Source organism: Desarmillaria tabescens (assembly GCF_030435595.1).
Source record: "Desarmillaria tabescens strain CCBAS 213 chromosome Unknown EV420scaffold_1, whole genome shotgun sequence".
NCBI lineage: Eukaryota > Fungi > Basidiomycota > Agaricomycetes > Agaricales > Physalacriaceae > Desarmillaria > Desarmillaria tabescens.
Window position 1 is genome coordinate 3,668,498 of NW_026848300.1, and position 16,056 is coordinate 3,684,553.

Below are 16,056 nucleotides of genomic sequence, written 5' to 3' on the forward strand. Positions count from 1 at the left end.
ACCTTATTGTAGTGTCCCAAAATTCCAACCATAGTATCACCAAGTATAGCGCCCTTTAATTTCTGGAACCGTGCTAAGCGGTCTTTACAAAACTTTCAGTGGCCGCCAAGTTAAGTCTTCCCCACCCTGGGTCTGATGCACCGTCCTCTTCGCGTCGAAGGTGGCCAATGTTAGTAGCAAGCTCCGACAAAGTCGGTCCTTGTAGTGACTTCAGTCATCGTAGTCCGAGTCGGGTCCACAGCTCACCAATCGTACCCACCTAGCTAAGGCATACCGCCCTGGTCATCGTACTATAAAGTGCAAGGGCGATGGTGTTGCTTGACAGCACAAAGAAATATGGATCAAATAGCGCAAATTCAAGGGAGAGAAATAAATGACGTTTTCTTGCCCAGTAAGTTTTTTTCCCTTCAGCTTTTGTTGTACTTGACTAGAATTCCTTCAATAGCGGGAAACATACTTGTTCCTATTCTCGAGACTAAGCGAGCGGATATCGAGAAAACCAAGAAGGAAACTCACCAGTACGGACCAACAGAGAGGCACATGGTAAAAATTCCTCACGGTATAACAACCACCGCACTGACCGGCTTTCACAAACCAGCTCGATGTATATTATCCCCCCACAAATCCAACATCAGGACATCCGCCCATCCTCTTCTTCTCCTACGGCGGCGGCTTCTACATGGGTGCGCGCAACCTCCCCGCGCGCGCCGACATCATCTACAGTAACCTCGGTGCCTTCTTCTCCAAACGCGGTTTAATCACCGTCATCCCCGACTACCGTCTTGTGGACTCGGGAATGCGTTTCCCAGATGCAGCCCTGGATGTCCGTGACGCGATGCAATGGGTCGTCGACATTCTCCAGTTCAAATCCGACATCTATGTCCTTGGCCATTCCGCCGGGGCGATGAACAGTCTACCCTTCTCGTTCTCCCGGAACTGTACTCCCCCTCCCTGCACCCCAGGATCAAAGGCGCGATCCTCTTAGCTGGACCGTATACCTTTGAAGATATGCCGGCGGATATGAAGGACGCAGTAAGGCTGTATTATAGTGGAGATGCTGAAGCCAAGGGAACCTTTCCCTTGGAGTTACTGAATTTAGCGAAAGACGAAGCTGTTCTGACACGAAGGTGGTTGCTAGGTATCGCGGAGAGGGATTTCCCTTGCTTGACGCCTGCTTTGGAGAAGTTCAAGGAAGCGTTGACGAAGAAAGGGATATCGTATGACGAATTCATCGCAAAAGGGCATAACCATGTCAGTCCAGTTCTTGCACTTGAAACTGGACAAGGAGAGCAATGGGCAGAGGGTGTGGTTAATTGGATTCATGCTACGCCTGCTTAGACGGAAGGCTCGAGTATTTCCACTCCCACTCGCGTTTAAAGTGAACCCCATTGTATTGTTTAACCACAAGTCGATCGGATACAGGCATATAAATGGAATTTCATAACAGACGGAAATCAAAAAGTCTTTGTTGCTAAGGACCACACAACTTCACCGAGCTGCACGGAGAACCTAAAGCATATACGCCGTAACAGCCATGATCACACCACAGAGCGCGGTAGCGAGGTAGACTGAGTCTATGAGAACAGGCATCTTTGCTGCAGAGTCCGGTGAGGATGTGGGTGACGCAGTCGAAGTCGACGATGCAGTCGTGGACGTGGATGTGGACGTGGACGACACAGTAGAAGAACTGGATGAGCTAGGCGTAGCAGAACTCGAACTCGGCTTTGAAGTGGGTTTCGAAGTAGAGCTAAATGTGATGGTGGCGCTAGCAGACGAAGGAGGTTGCACGTCCCCGGTAAACGCGAGTGCATTGATACTATTGGGACACAGCAGGTTGAGCTGTCCGGTCATCTGAGGTATGAACTGGCCCGTGACATCAATGAAGTCCAGGACATCTTTCGGGGCTTCAGTGCATGTGTTCACTATGCAAGCGGAGAGGGATGATACACGACGTCCATCATCAAGGTAGTTGCCGCACTGATATAAGTGTAAGGATAACAGCCTCTGAGAACGGGAAGAAGGGATAATTCACATAGCATGCACCTTCTCCTGGGGTGTTTCCGTAGTTGTTGCAGTATTGGTCATCCGGATTTATATCCAGGCGCGCGCTCTGGTATTGGGACTGGACGATATCGGTACAGGAATTTCCGCAGGATGAGAGATACTCTCGTGCACTTGACAGACCTGATGACAGGGATTAAGTCCTTCTTGTTAGGCGAAGACCACGAAGCTTACCAGCAGGAAGTTGTCTTGCTACTGGAGGCATAGTCGTTATATGCTCGACAGCATACGCTAAGACATACGCTGGCATGATGACGCCAGCCAGAACGACTGCTCTCATGGTCGAACGCGAATAGAGGAAAATTTGTGAGGAGACCCGCTCGAAGGGCAGGCAGTGCGATGCGACTAGGGACTTATGGGTAGATTGTTGGTCGTCACATAAATAGCCACCATGACAAGGGCAGTGTCGCTCGAGGAAACGGGAGCTTCGGCGATGGTTGGTCTGCAGTGATGCATATATGTTGGGTTGTCTTCCGTCGATGAACTATTCACCCGTGGGGACATGACATAGACTACAGGGCTGTTTATCTTACAATTAGGCGCTGCATATAATGAGAGCGAAACTGATACTCACCGACATGGCCAACACTATGCAGCGACGGCTCACTTGACACCGCGTGCAGAAGTCTGATACCTTTATCGAGGCGGTTTGTCCACATTATGATTCAACGGATGATGATCAACGTCATTATCATGATGTCGGGCACCTAGGGCACGGTTTTCCCGAGCATCCAAGATGTGCTCTAGCAGAATATGGCGATGAGGCAGAGTTGAAATTCTTCTGTGCTAGCGTCAATCAACCCAAGAGTGAAGTTGAAAGTATATTCCTCACCACGAGCATCTCAGGTCGGACATAAAGAATGCCGATCGATCCGAATGGGTGACGGCAAGTCGCCTCGCCTTGTAAGAAACGGGGTCTCTTTGCCGAATGAGCCAAATACTGCAACCGCTACTGAGATAGTGAAGACCGGTGGTACACCATACAAGTCGATGATGAATTTTCCAGGCAGAGAGCTTCGCCCATACACCAAGAAAGCAGAAACTTCGGCACAGTTGGTCTACAGTGATTTCCGTCGTCATTCGTCGACGAACAGCTGGGGCGCAAGGGGGTCGAAGTAAGATTGTGCAGGGAGGGGTATCTCTGACCTTGACAGAGACTGCAGGTCTGTTTGCATCACAGTTAGACACCACATACAATGACGCCGAAACTGCTACTCACCGATATCCATTCCTCTGTCAGTGCTAGGTACAGCCACAGCCCCTAGATCTCCAGCGAACATGCGGCGGTAACCTGCAACGGGCGAGCCTTCCCAAAGTATCGATTCGAATTCACGGGTGGCCATAATCAACATCATGGCGAAAATGGAGCACGAGCTGAAATTCTTCTGTACCAATGTCAATCAGGTTCGGTGAAGGAGAACGCGTATTACTCACCAGTACGCCGCACATAAAGAAACCCCGTTGCATCTAAAAACTCATTTTCAGTATGACGATAGCAATCCCGTAGAAAAGCGACTGTGACCAACGATGAGCTTCGCCTTTGACAGTGGAAGAAGCTTTAGACGAGGTCCTTATATGATGCCTTTTGTACGCAGAGCTGGTTGCAAAGCGTGAGCCTGATGCTGAAACTCTGAAAAACAGCGGTGGACCATCCAAGTCGACGATGCGGTTTTAAGAAATTGCGGCGCCTTTACGACAGCAACGAGCTCCATAGTTCAGGATTGTGAAGAGAGAGAGAGAGAGAGCAGATTAATGTCCGTTATACCAGATAGTGGAGGATAGTGGTGGTCGATGTCCAAGGAGCTAACGTTCTTTTCGATTGCGATCACTTGCACTGATGCCCAGTTTACTACTACAATGCAATATGGTATAGGTACATAATATTTAGTGTACAAAACTTGACAGCAACAAATCAATGTAAACTTGGGTGACAATAATGGATGCAATAAAAATGGGGGAAGTGACAATATCTTAGTCTATGGGCGGAACTTGAGACTGTAATCGATAAATGCTTGTATCAAAGTCCGCTGGTCATCTGGCTGGCGCGCAACAACTTCACTGTATGTCGTTGAGTCTACCTGTGCAGGGTGCACAGTACGACTCGCTCCGAGTTCCGCGTGTTGGCTCTGAAGGTCGATTTGATTTGGAAGGTCGAGGCATGCCTGTCCTAGGTTATTCTGCCGTAGCCGGAGGCGGTCCATATACTTGGTATCGTTCTAAGAAAGATGATCAGGTTAACGAGTACAAAGTGACCAGTCAGATGCACGCACGGTTACTAGCCATCCTCGTATATCATCATAAGCAGCTTCTCGTTCTTCAGATAATTTCTGCCAAGTGGCCAGCTTGTCCTTCGACTCTGCTAATTCCTGCTTGAACCCCGCTAATTCCTGCTTCGAGTCCTTGTTATCTCTTGTCAAATCTTCGATCTTCCCTTGGAGAGCGTCAAGCCTGCAGTTGACGTTCGCAACCGCATCAAGATCTGCAGCGGGAGTGGAAATAGGGGTGTAAGAGGGGGCGGGAGCTGGAGCCGGGATGGGGGCATTGTTAAGCAGTTGATCCTGTGGGATGCTGATGGGAGCAGGTACAAAAATAATACCCCCAGCGGACGGATCTGTGCCCAACGTCTTAACTTTCGCCGTGTCTTTAGGCTCAGTATACTCGATAGGAATGATGGTCTCTGTGTAGAGTTAGCAATTCAAGATGCCATGATAATCAATAGTGTACTGACCGGACACAAATATCCTGGCGTCCTTGAACTCTCGGCGGTCCTGCTCTTGTATGTCGCCTTTGACATACTTGCCAGTAGCGGCCTTGACCTGTTTCATCATCGCTTCGTCCTTGATGTAGCCCGTCCTAGAGGTATTGACAGAGTGAAAGACGAGATAGCCGAATAGCCGACATACTTAGTGAATCAAGTGAGAGTTGAGTGAAAAAGGGATTCAGCTATTCATAGGGGCTATTTGGTACTATTTGTCAACGTCTTTGGGGTGCGACTGCTCCTGCAGTGCTCCTGCGCATGATTAAGGGAATATCCTATTCATGAAAAAGGTTTTTCAGCAGGCAAAGTGCAACTGAACGTAACTTGGGCGGTCACTGCAGACTTGCCAAAGCTTACATCCAACTGGACATAATTCAGGTATGTACATTCGTCTGTATAGTATTCAGTGAAAGAATTGAACATGACAGCAAAGGACGATTGGTTGCCAGTGTTATAGTTCATGCATAAAACTGATGTCCTCCAGAGAATGCCGACTTGCAGCTGAAAGTCAGATTGTCCCGAACATCGATATTTGCAGAAAACACACAACTCAATCTTTCGATCATCGATGGAGGACAACCAGCCCTTCTTTATTGACAGGCAGCCATTTTTATTCAAGATAAAAGGAGGACCAAAACTTCCAGATCTGACGGTTACGAATGAGGACTTGAGCCGACTCGCTGAGGTTTACACGCGAGGACCAGACAGTACTCAGGAGGCCACTTGGCGAAAATACAGGCATTGCAAAGAGCTTTCTGACATAATGGTACGTTGGACCATCTTGAGCATCGAGGGCCGACTAGGAAGTTCCCAACCAAGCGCGCCTTCATTTACAGGATGTCTTGTTGCCGAAAATTAGACTCTTTAATCAGCCTCCCTATGGAATGTACGGCGTCAATGGCTCCTTGGAAAACTGGAAGAGTCTCCGTGATAATGCCAAGAACTGGAAGAAGAAGGAAGGACCTGGATCCTTGACGCAGCTACGCAATGACGCTCTTGCTGAGGAACAGGACGACGGTCAACCTTATGTTTCTGATGGGTCGCAAGACAGTGCACAGGAGAAGGAGGGGCATGTCGAAGATCCTATCATCGTTTCTAACCAGTCCAAGCCCTCGGGGGAGGATCGCCTGCGCAAGCGCCGATGTCGAGCAAGTGGCCTTCCCGAGACGGGTGATCTCCGTGCGCGCAGAGTTGCCTCAGCTCCCAACAGCAAGAAACACCCCCGGATAGGAAAGACAAGAGAAGCGGAGCAAAAATTGATGAATCAGCCTAAACAACTTCTAAGTCCTTCCGAGTCTGTAAGTGATCTAGTATCTACTTCGAGAGTTGTCTATATCCTATGGTACTTGCCCTTCCTAGTACAAAGATTGTGCCAAGGCGCGAGCAAAGTGCTATGTGGAAGACGCACGTATAAGGGCCTTGAACGACACTAGCGTTGGCAGAAAGAAGTTGCTGAAGTGCATCCGCTGCGTTGTATATCAAAGGGTCTGTGGACTTGAAGAGAAGATACGTGAGGAACTACTGAAACGCTTGGAAAAGCCTTGAAGAAGTATGTGATGAATTTGATGATAAGTATACGCATTCTGATCAAACCTCTCATATATTTCAGCTCATCTGGATGCATCTTCCTCTCTTTTTTTGCGAGCATTGGGATGCAAGTATCAGAATAAAGTAACACAGAGCGTCACAATCTTTCCCATTTCAAAGCCAATACGTACAACTGACCAGTACTTTCTTGGAGTATCCAGTTGAAGGGCCTTGCAAACGAGATCAGAAAATTTTACAAGTCTGGTCTAATTGTAACGATGATTTCTATAAGATCCAATGGAAATTTGGCAGCATCGTCCACCTGTATCGTGCTACTCAGCAGCGACGAGTCCAATTGGCGATTGGGTAGTTGAACTGACGTAATTGCCTAAAACGCGTATCACGTGATGAATTCTCTGTCAACCCAGGCCGGTGCCGAGGCCTGTCAGTCTGCAGTCACGGTCACTGTCAGACTCAGACTTGTCTCTGTACCGACACCATCCGCTGTCAATCATGGGCGCCTCCCGGGAAATCATCAATCTTCAGGTAGAGAATTTATCTCGAATCATCCTAACTATATGACTGACGAGGTAGTATAGATTGGCCAGGTGCGATAATCGACTCTGGGAGATATCGTTCCATATGTTGAATTTACGGTGTTTTTAGGCGGGCAACCAGGTCGGGGAAAACTTTTGGTCAATGATCCTTGCAGAACATGGGATTGATACTTCTGGAGTACGCCGTTCCTTTCGGGGATTCATACGATCGATACGACTCAACCTTTGTAGGTTTACAGAGGAAAGAATGATCTGGAACTCCAACGAGTACGTAACGTTCCGATTTTCTTGATTTCACGTCATGGAATACCATCGCAGGTTGGCACATATTTTACGGAGGTAGAATCTTCTGGCCAGCGTCGTTATGTTCCTCGATCCGTCCAAGTGGATCTAGAGGTTGGCGTTTTAGACAGGGTAGGCCTATCTAGCTGTATCGTGGAGATCTGGACTGAGCATTTCTCTCCAGGTGAGGAGCGGGAAGCTGGGCAACCTTTTTCGACCCGATACGTTTGTCTCCGCCGAGTCCGGTGCGGGAAACAACTGGGCCAAAGGATGTAAGTGGCACGTCCCGGAAAAGTTCCTTGAGCTGATAAATCTTTGTAGTTTACACTGAAGGTCATTCGTTCCTGAGGACTTTCATATTCTTTACGTTTACTCAACAACAGATTCGTAGGCGCCGAGCTCGTAGATGGGATTCTAGTCAGTATGCTGTTTTCACCAAGATCTTGTACGGTCTAAAATATCTCTTCGTAGGAGACGATTAGGAGACAATCGGAGGCCTGCGATGCCCTACAAGGGTTCCAACTCATCCACTCACTGGGAGGAGGGACTGGATCGGGTCTTGGATGTTTATTGCTCTCAAAGCTGCGAGAGGTACGCTTCGATGCTTCTGCACCTGAGCCACATTAACAAGACTTCAGGAATACCCCGACCGCATGCTTGCTACCTTTTCCATCATGCCCTCGCCCAAGGTATCGGAAACCGTCGTCGAAGTATGTGTTCCCAATGTCAAAGTATGCCTTGTTCTCACCAATAAGCTGGTTTTAGCCGTATAATGCGATGCTCTCTACACACCAACTTTTGGATAACACTGACTTGACGATTTGCATTGACAATGAAGCGCTGTATGATATAAATCAGCGAACCTTACATGTCAAGAGCCCGTCTTTCAGCGACTTGAACCAAGCAAGTTCAATTTTTGTGTATGGTGGTCCTTTTAACGATCGTGCATGCACAGGTGATTTCGAAAGTGATGTGTGGGGTCAGTACAAGCCTTCGCTTCCCTGGTCAGCTTAACGGGTCAGTATCATTACGCATACCGTGGTGCAGAGCTCATCCCTTCATACAGCGACTTACGGAAAATGGGGATGAATCTGGTCCCGTTCCCTCGGGTTAGTGTTACCAGTTTGCACAGCGATGGCTCTCTGATTTTTTCCCAGCTACATTTCCTCATGCCAAGTTACGCACCTCTGTTTGATCCAAAGTCCAGATCGTTCGAAAGGATGAGCGTGTCAGACCTGACGACTGCGTAAGCGCCTGTCTCTTTGGACTGTCTATTGTGTCTAACCTCTCGCAGACTTTTCGATCGCAGAAATCTACTAGTCGCTTGTGATCCACGATTTGGGTACGCTGGGGCCTCGTGTAACCTTTCTTTTGTCTTAACTTTGTATAAGGCGCTACCTTACAGCATACACAATCTTCCGAGGACAGATTTCTTCACGCGAAGTAAGAGCTCTTCTCCTTGGCATTTCCTTAGATCAGTCTTGCTTATGAACTTTGTTTTTTCAGGCCGAGGTGGGTGCTATAGTCCAGATCTTGGACATTCCTCTTACAATATCAGGTCACGGTCCATGACCTCCAAAGCAAGAACTCCCAACTATTCGTCGAGTGAGTGTACTACGCCACATATATACGCCATGTAGCAACTAACGACATTCTAGGTGGATTCCCGACAACGTTTCTGTGTCCATCGTTTCGGTGCCTCCCGTGGGCCAGAAACAGGTTGGTAAATCTCTCTTGTACATTTCAATGTCTGAACATAGCGCTAGGCCGCGACGGGACTCGCGAACTCTACCTCCATTCAGGAACTATTCCAGCGCACTCTAGATTCGGTGCGTTGATGAGCAAGTACATCCACATACAAATACTAACGATGTACTACTAGTTTTCGCTGATGTTCAAACGCCGCGCTTTCATGCATTGGTAAGGGTTTTCTCTACTATTGAAACAACTCTCCTCATCACGCTCGAAGGTATACTGGGGAAGGGATGGATCCCTTGGAATTCTCGGAAGCGGAGAGTAACACGCTTGATCTGATGTATGTACCAGATTCGTTCTAAAGGTGTCATTCTCATGCAGGCTTCGGTATCACAGAGCGGAGTACCAACAGTATCAAGAGGCAACGGTGGAAGATGAAGAGGAGTATCTTGAGGAGGAGGGAGCAGAGTATGCGGAAGAAGAATTCGCAGAAGAGCAATAACACCAATGGCTTCGCACTTCAGCATGTTACATCTACCAGCAGCGCGTTACTGATCTACGTTCATATCTTTCTGTGTATTGGACAGGTTCTTACTGTATGTTTCGTAATTTGACAATCTCTTTCGTAGTCCAGTGACCAGGAGGGTGTGCCGTGTCAGCACCGCCGGCACTTATTCAAGGAGCAAAGTGAGTTCTGTTATCTTGTCCTTGACATCGTGATCGCACTTATGACCGGGTGACGTTGAGGACGTTGACTAGTTATGTGACTTCTGTGGGAGACGCTGGTATAAGCATTACCCCAAATCACTTATCAATTGTTCTCTTATCTTTTGGGGGATGAATACTTTGCCGTTCTTATGAGGACCCTGGCACCTTCTATATTCTCGCGTTGACAGTCAGCTATGCTTGGACCTGCAGATTTGCTGAAGCTGAAAGAAGATATCGCCGCTTCCTACCCTGACTTTGAGGCGAACGTCACGAAGGCATGGAAAGAGGTTATCGCCGAACTAGCGGTGGTCACTGAGACCATTAGCAAACAAGGCGCCAATGTGTGTACGTTGGGTTCATCGTTTATCATCCATACTCATATCGTTTTGACAGTACCTGCCCCAACTTGATTTCGCTGAGTTGACAAACTTAACCGAGGCGCAAAAGACAGAGATCAAGAGGAAGGGATGCGTCGTTATTCGTAATGTAGTAGACGACCAACAAGCCATTGCGTGGAGACACGGCCTTCAAGAATTTGTCGCGGCGAATCCTGATGTCGAGGGGTTTCCGAGCGACAACAAACAGTTCTTCCAGCTCTTGTAGGTGTACCAGCATACAAACTCCGCGGTTTTAATCCTTTTTAGCTGGACGAAACCTCAGATAGAAGCTAGAGCACATCCAAATATGCTCAAGGTGTCGACCTGGTTAAATCAGATTTATCACTATGATGGCGAATTGGAAACAGATGGAGTGAATCTATCCGAGCCTTTGAGCTATGCCGATAGGCTCAGAATGAGACATCCTGGGGTGCAGTGGAACATCCATCCACCACACATTGATGGTAAGCCTAAGTGCTGTTCCCTTGATTTCTGTTGCACTGATAGGCAATGGATTATGGTGTAGGCGGAGCAATCGAACGGTGGGAAGATCCATCGTTCCGGTCAGTCTACAAGGATGTCTTCGGAGGCAACTGGAAGAAACATGACCCGTACGATTTGCGCGGAAGGATTAATGCGAAAAGTTCGTTGCATAACAGAGTAGGACAGGTGTGTATCCGTCATCAAAGAAACAGCATGGGGTGCTTAACACAGCACCGTAAAGGCTACGATCTTTCGGACTTTCCAGGGATGGCTTGCGATTAGGTATGCGTCTTCAGTGTAAAGACTAGGATAATTGCTTCCATGCCCGCAACAGCGAGACCGCCCCGACCGAGGGTACTATTCAATTCTTCCCCAACGTAATCATGAGCAATGTGTACATTATGCTGCGGCCATTCTTTCAACCTCTTGTCCCAGCCGACTCTCCCGAAATTTTGAAGGCGAAAAACTGGAAGTATGGTGTGTACATCTCCATCTTGCGCAGCCTAAGTAACTATATTCTCGCATAGATATCTCGATACCGGATTTCCCTGGCATCATTCCCTTGGGAAGCGGTTACACCGGGCCGAGGCCAACACCTGACATGCATCCTCACCTCAAACTGGAGAAAACCATGATTTCGGTACCAAAGGTTCTTCCAGGTGACACCGTATTTTGGCATTGTGATATGGTTCATGCCGTCGAAGTCGAACATACCGGAAAGGAAGATTCTTGTGGTGCGCATTCTATCCGCAAGGCACCCCTCGCTGATACTAACAATGATGCAGTGATGTACATCCCTTCGGTGCCTCTCACACCAATGAATAAAGCATACATCGAGAGGCAGAGAGACAGCCTCTTGAAAAGGATCAGACCGCCTGATTTCCCACCTGCTATGAACGATGAGCACAACTTTGTTGGCATGGGCTCGGCTACGGATATATCGGAACCTGCGGGGCGAAGAGCAATGTTATTGCCTGTATCGGTGGCATGACTGAAATGTGAAATACGATGTCAATTGCGTAGGATAATTTATCTTTTGAAATCGTAGTGTCAGGAATGTCCGGAAGCGTCAATTATCTACCAGCATCGACGTACAGAAAGCAGAAGTGTACCAAGAACTTTCTGTCGATTGTACTTAGGGTCGTAGTAGTAGGAGGGAGAGAAAAGTATCGCTCCTTCTGTCTCGCCACTTTATAGACCTAGATTATCAATTTACCTGTTCGCTCCAACTAGTAGTAGTAGAAATTGTAGCTTCGATCTACTAAAAAAGTCATCATCTAACGTTTTCCAGTTCTCGTTTGTGTACGAACTTTAGGATGTTCCTATTCCTTGACAAGCCACAAGGCGACGACATTTTGGATAATAGTCTTCATTGAAAAACCAGGACCTACTGGCTTTGCACTCAGGAGACCGTGATGCCATTGCCAGGATAACGAAAGAACCAGAGGGAAGCACCCCTTCAATGTGATCGATGCAGTGCTAATCCAGGTCGAAAACTGAGTCACTACATACCTTGGCGCGAACATGTCAGCAAGGCTGTGCGACTGTCGACCGCACGCCAGGCCTCTCGCAGACGCTAGTGGTGTAATAGATAAGACAGAACCAAGATCGACTGATAATTCGACTAGCCGAGACAAGAAGGTCCACAGTTATGAGTCCATTGAACCCGGCTCATCGGTCCAACCAGGCTTCCAAAAAACAAGAGCTACAGGGTCGGTATTAAGACATTCGCAGGTGATAGGGAGCAGGTAAAGGAAAGATGATGACCTACAACGTCGCGGTATATCCTTGGGTTCGTGGCCAAATTGCGATGCCAAAGAAGGAACTTCCCCTTGGCCCGGTGGATCATTGGGAACATGTCATGCTACAAATAACAAGCCGAGGATCTAGGGTAGACAACGACAGAAAATCCAGGGTGCTAGTAGCGGTGCCGAAAATCCACATCATAGATATTAGGTAGCAAACATTTGGGCGAGTATGTCAGACTTATGCTTTCTCAGTAAGACTTACGAAGTTGCTGTGTACTGGCGCCCGTGTTTTCTATGGCCCACCAAGTCATTCCGCGTTAGGCTTCCGCTATCCCCATAAAACACAGCACATTGTCTTTTTGTAAGAAGACCAAAAACTCCCGGGGTTTTCAAGGTTTGCAATTGGCTCCGGCTGCCATATGGCACCACGCTGAACTTTGTATGTGCGGAAATTCGAATGACATACACATTTATTTGCACAGGTTGCAGAAAGATATCGTTTGGCAGCTGAGAGAATGAATTGTGCCGCCGGCTGACAGCACTGGTAGGAACAGGACCGGAAAAACCCGAGAATTCTCCTAGGGCGTTTTATCACTAATTCTCCGTTGTTTGCATACCTAGACCCTAACCAGACTGGTTGGCAGGCAAAATACCTCCAGAAGACACTTATACGACTCGCCCCCACATCAGTCCAACAGCGACATCATTAACTCCAGTCTTTGGTCGAAGGTCCATCACCGGGGGGAGAATAATTCCTTCTGAGGACGTTCGAGCCGCGTGCTGGGCCGTTGACTCAAATTTGCTTATGTCCGAGCAGCCTTTTGGCCTCGCAATGCGGCTCCAGGCCCCATTTCCTCGCTTCGGCTTGGTATGGGAATGAAGCCTGATATTCTGGAAGGACCTTCTGCTTGATCCTCTTCCGTCGCTTCATTTTGCATTCCAACTATAAAGCTCCTGCGGCGTAGAGATCGAAGTATCAATGATGGAGCCCACTTCTCTGTTTATCGTCGCTCTTCTGGCCATTGCCATCACTATTTTAATCTCCAGACGAAAACGTTCTGTAGTCAACCAACTTCGAGGACCTGCAGCGGAATCCTGGCTTCTTGGTGAGTCTTGTCTTCGGCTGTAACATTGCCTCATTTTGTTTTTCAAGGTAATGAATATGCGATTAAGTATCAAGATCAAGTAGGCGATTTGGATTTTCTTTGGTTTCGCGAATACGGTCCAGCGTTTCGTGGGGCGGCTTGCTACGGTGTTAGTAACTTCGCATATGCCCCTATAGCCAGATAGCTAATGTCGGCTACAGAAAGATACGTTGGTCCTCGGTGATCCGAAAGGTTTACAGCATGTTCTTCACGGCTCTGGATACCGTTACCCCAAAGCTGCGGATTCAGATTATAACCTGAACATATTATTCGGGAAGGGAATCATTACAGTAGCTGGTGAAGTTCCGTCTCAGTTGGTTAGCAGCGCCTGTTGCTCAATACGTTTTTTCTACAGGGTCTGTTCATCAACGTCACAGGAAAGTCATGAATCCCGCATTCTCAGCAGCACAGCTCCGGACTTTTCTGGTCCTTTTCCAACGCTCGGCGAGGAAGGTATGTCTCTCTGGTAGACCTTGAATCGTAACTTACGGTCTAACGAACTGTCTAGCTCTCTCAAAAGCTCACTGACATGGCGGAAGGCGGACAATCAAATATCAATATAACGCTATGGCTTGGAAAGCTGACTTTGGACATTATTGGCGAAAGTGGGCCCCTCTGGAATATACCATTATTCAGTGCTAATGACAGTCAAAGGTGCTTTCGGATACCAATACGGCGCACTCGATGACGAAAATAACAATCTGGCTAACACACTGAACAATTTATTGTTTGTAATACCCTCTTATTTGACTATTTTGTTTGCCTTATTTCCTTCCAGCCATGATGCAGGAATATTTCCCTCTCGCGCTGGAATACTATTCTCGGCGTTGCCAAGAATCATGCCAAAGCCTCTTCTCCAACTCTTGGATCTCATTCCTTCCAGACAAAAGACGCATTTCTCAAGTTTCAATGTCGCTGCAAAAAAGGTTGGACAGGAACTGCTCAAAGAGAACGTCGAGGGAAACGATGAACTAGATTCATCAACAGGTAAAGATGTTCTGAGTATCCTAGGTGAGCTACTGCTGTTAGCTGCATTGTACTCGAGCTCATTGAATGTCGTAGCGCGCGCAAATTCCCAGGAGGAAGAGAAGAAACGACTAAGTGACGATGAGGTCCTTGCTCAGATAGCGTCAGTTCATTTTATTCCGTCCTGCAGCAATCATATTGACTCTTCATGGCGACAGTTCACTTACATTGGCGGGACACGAGACCACCGCGTCCACGCTCACCTGGTGTCTATTTGAGCTGTGTAACCATCCTGAGCTGCAAGATCGTATCCGCGCAGAAATTGCGGAAGTCCGAAGCCGATATGAAACCAAAGGCGATCTCACTTCGACAGATTACGATGGTATGCCGTTCATGAATGCTGTAATCAAGGTGTGTATCCTTTTTCCGAATGGTCTGCTCACTCGTTCATTTATGATGGTAGGAAACACTCCGGTTCCATCCTATTGCTCCTGCCCTGCTCCGTGTCGCGGCCTGTGACGACGTTATCCCACTTACCGACCCAATTACCACGTCCACGGGAGCCAAGCTTACTGAAATACCCGTGGAGAAGGGCCAGCTTGTTGAAATTGCAATCGCATACTATAATCGGTTAGTATAAGTTAGCATTATAATCTAAGCGTACACTCACTCGTGGACGCATCCAGAAATCCAACTGTATGGGGCTCTGATGCCGATGTTTGGAACCCAGATCGATTCTTGGGCGAAATGGATAAACAGACACCAGTTGGGGTTTTTGCTAACCTGTAAGTCTCTTTGAGTATTATTCATCAAGAAACGAGATCTCACATCTCGCTCTTTAGTCTGACCTTCAGTAAGTTGGCGCTCTGATATCAAAAGCATTTCACTCAATAGCTCCCTTTAAGGCGCTGGAGTCCGCTCCTGTATCGGTTGGCGCTTCGCGTGAGTACTGCTTCGTTGTGCCCACCATTGGAGTTCATGCTATATTATTACAGCGTTATGGAGCTGCAAGTCATCCTGTTCGAGCTCCTTGAGACCTTCAAGTTCGCTTTCCCCAAGGCAGGAATTGACATTAAGCGGCAGCATGCCGGAGTTATGATCCCCATGGTGCGAGATGAGATGTCCAAGGGTACTCAGATGCCGCTGCGCCTGATTCCGAGTCCCGTTCAATACTGACGAATGAGAAAAGCTTGTATTATAGTAACCCTGAGCAAATGTTTGCATGTATTAAAACAGTTGAATACACCACTAGGCCATCCGAGGTCCGATAATTAACACTAAACTCTGCATTATACACCGATGTCTAGGGAAGTAGATTGTCTGCAGTGTTTCTACCTGTGACTCGATGGACTAAGGCTACTCCAAATACCTGACAGTCCCTTCTATGGTTGGGTAGCAGTAGGACAGGTAAAAAAGGTATTTTCTTTCCCTGGAGGTTTCGTGTGGTGTCTGATGTATTATTATACTCCATGACTTCCTTATGAGTCCTGAATTGACTCCGAATTCTTGTCGAAATTCTGACCCGGAGCCTAATGATGGATGACTCTGATAGGAAGTCGATTCTAGCTTTAGCGGGCGATCTGAGATGACGGGGTACTAGTGTACGCCGGGATCTTAGCCTGTAGATCTGCTTGTACAAAGAATGGATCTAAGGTCTGTGAAAAGAGAATCAAACATTCCGCAGTTTTTCTGCGGCAGGGGACTTTTTTCAATTGTTTTTTAATAATAACAAGAGAAAGAAAAACGGGG

At 47.7% G+C, this 16,056-nt stretch overlaps 8 protein-coding genes across 8 annotated transcripts; 5 read left to right on the top strand and 3 right to left on the bottom strand.

Moving 5' to 3' along the window:
• Window positions 1–336: 336 nt before the first annotated feature.
• On the top strand, window positions 337–1,477 carry EV420DRAFT_1663928 (Alpha/Beta hydrolase protein; the record flags this gene model as incomplete). The annotated part of the gene is made up of 4 exons (XM_060478950.1): window positions 337–391; window positions 446–543; window positions 599–911; window positions 971–1,477. The coding sequence occupies 4 exons, from the start codon at window positions 337–339 to the stop codon at window positions 1,336–1,338; spliced, it is 834 nt and encodes a 277-aa protein (XP_060340086.1). The 3' UTR covers window positions 1,339–1,477.
• On the bottom strand, window positions 1,424–2,677 carry EV420DRAFT_103947 (uncharacterized protein). Its single transcript, XM_060465479.1, has 4 exons — window positions 2,636–2,677; window positions 2,236–2,581; window positions 2,033–2,184; window positions 1,424–1,977 (listed from the first exon to the last, which is right to left on the bottom strand). The coding sequence occupies exons 2-4, from the start codon at window positions 2,339–2,341 to the stop codon at window positions 1,510–1,512; spliced, it is 726 nt and encodes a 241-aa protein (XP_060340087.1). The 5' UTR covers window positions 2,342–2,581; window positions 2,636–2,677; the 3' UTR covers window positions 1,424–1,509.
• Window positions 2,678–2,903: 226 nt separating this feature from the next.
• EV420DRAFT_1473359 (uncharacterized protein) lies at window positions 2,904–3,416 on the bottom strand (the record flags this gene model as incomplete). Its single annotated transcript, XM_060469127.1, has 3 exons — window positions 2,904–3,119; window positions 3,208–3,218; window positions 3,281–3,416. The coding sequence occupies 3 exons, from the start codon at window positions 3,414–3,416 to the stop codon at window positions 2,904–2,906; spliced, it is 363 nt and encodes a 120-aa protein (XP_060340088.1).
• Window positions 3,417–4,037: 621 nt separating this feature from the next.
• EV420DRAFT_1634729 (uncharacterized protein) lies at window positions 4,038–4,886 on the bottom strand (the record flags this gene model as incomplete). The annotated part of the gene is made up of 3 exons (XM_060476354.1): window positions 4,038–4,277; window positions 4,332–4,738; window positions 4,790–4,886. 3 exons carry the CDS (start codon window positions 4,884–4,886, stop codon window positions 4,038–4,040), a joined length of 744 nt encoding a protein of 247 aa, XP_060340089.1.
• A 198-nt stretch (window positions 4,887–5,084) lies between these two features.
• EV420DRAFT_104161 (uncharacterized protein) lies at window positions 5,085–6,774 on the top strand. Its single transcript, XM_060465491.1, has 5 exons — window positions 5,085–5,197; window positions 5,269–5,585; window positions 5,656–6,117; window positions 6,179–6,368; window positions 6,429–6,774. The coding sequence occupies exons 2-4, from the start codon at window positions 5,388–5,390 to the stop codon at window positions 6,362–6,364; spliced, it is 846 nt and encodes a 281-aa protein (XP_060340090.1). The 5' UTR covers window positions 5,085–5,197; window positions 5,269–5,387; the 3' UTR covers window positions 6,365–6,368; window positions 6,429–6,774.
• Window position 6,775: 1 nt separating this feature from the next.
• EV420DRAFT_104217 (beta-tubulin 2) lies at window positions 6,776–9,482 on the top strand. The gene is made up of 22 exons (XM_060465494.1): window positions 6,776–6,892; window positions 6,946–6,954; window positions 7,013–7,081; window positions 7,135–7,170; window positions 7,222–7,317; window positions 7,370–7,457; window positions 7,507–7,518; window positions 7,577–7,602; window positions 7,657–7,776; window positions 7,824–7,895; window positions 7,951–8,088; window positions 8,141–8,202; window positions 8,252–8,294; window positions 8,343–8,431; window positions 8,480–8,527; window positions 8,577–8,628; window positions 8,692–8,697; window positions 8,744–8,790; window positions 8,844–8,904; window positions 8,952–9,014; window positions 9,068–9,105; window positions 9,155–9,482. The coding sequence occupies exons 1-22, from the start codon at window positions 6,860–6,862 to the stop codon at window positions 9,240–9,242; spliced, it is 1,296 nt and encodes a 431-aa protein (XP_060340091.1). The 5' UTR covers window positions 6,776–6,859; the 3' UTR covers window positions 9,243–9,482.
• A 186-nt stretch (window positions 9,483–9,668) lies between these two features.
• On the top strand, window positions 9,669–11,706 carry EV420DRAFT_104180 (DUF1479-domain-containing protein). Its single transcript, XM_060465492.1, has 8 exons — window positions 9,669–9,929; window positions 9,982–10,187; window positions 10,233–10,429; window positions 10,492–10,634; window positions 10,690–10,730; window positions 10,783–10,925; window positions 10,976–11,182; window positions 11,234–11,706. The coding sequence occupies exons 1-8, from the start codon at window positions 9,783–9,785 to the stop codon at window positions 11,437–11,439; spliced, it is 1,290 nt and encodes a 429-aa protein (XP_060340092.1). The 5' UTR covers window positions 9,669–9,782; the 3' UTR covers window positions 11,440–11,706.
• A 1,073-nt stretch (window positions 11,707–12,779) lies between these two features.
• Window positions 12,780–15,583, top strand: EV420DRAFT_104584 (cytochrome P450). Its single transcript, XM_060465511.1, has 14 exons — window positions 12,780–13,302; window positions 13,350–13,450; window positions 13,503–13,638; window positions 13,697–13,794; window positions 13,850–13,946; window positions 13,996–14,068; window positions 14,120–14,352; window positions 14,404–14,470; window positions 14,526–14,718; window positions 14,771–14,937; window positions 14,994–15,092; window positions 15,150–15,160; window positions 15,213–15,249; window positions 15,303–15,583. The coding sequence occupies exons 1-14, from the start codon at window positions 13,176–13,178 to the stop codon at window positions 15,481–15,483; spliced, it is 1,620 nt and encodes a 539-aa protein (XP_060340093.1). The 5' UTR covers window positions 12,780–13,175; the 3' UTR covers window positions 15,484–15,583.
• Window positions 15,584–16,056: the final 473 nt, after the last annotated feature.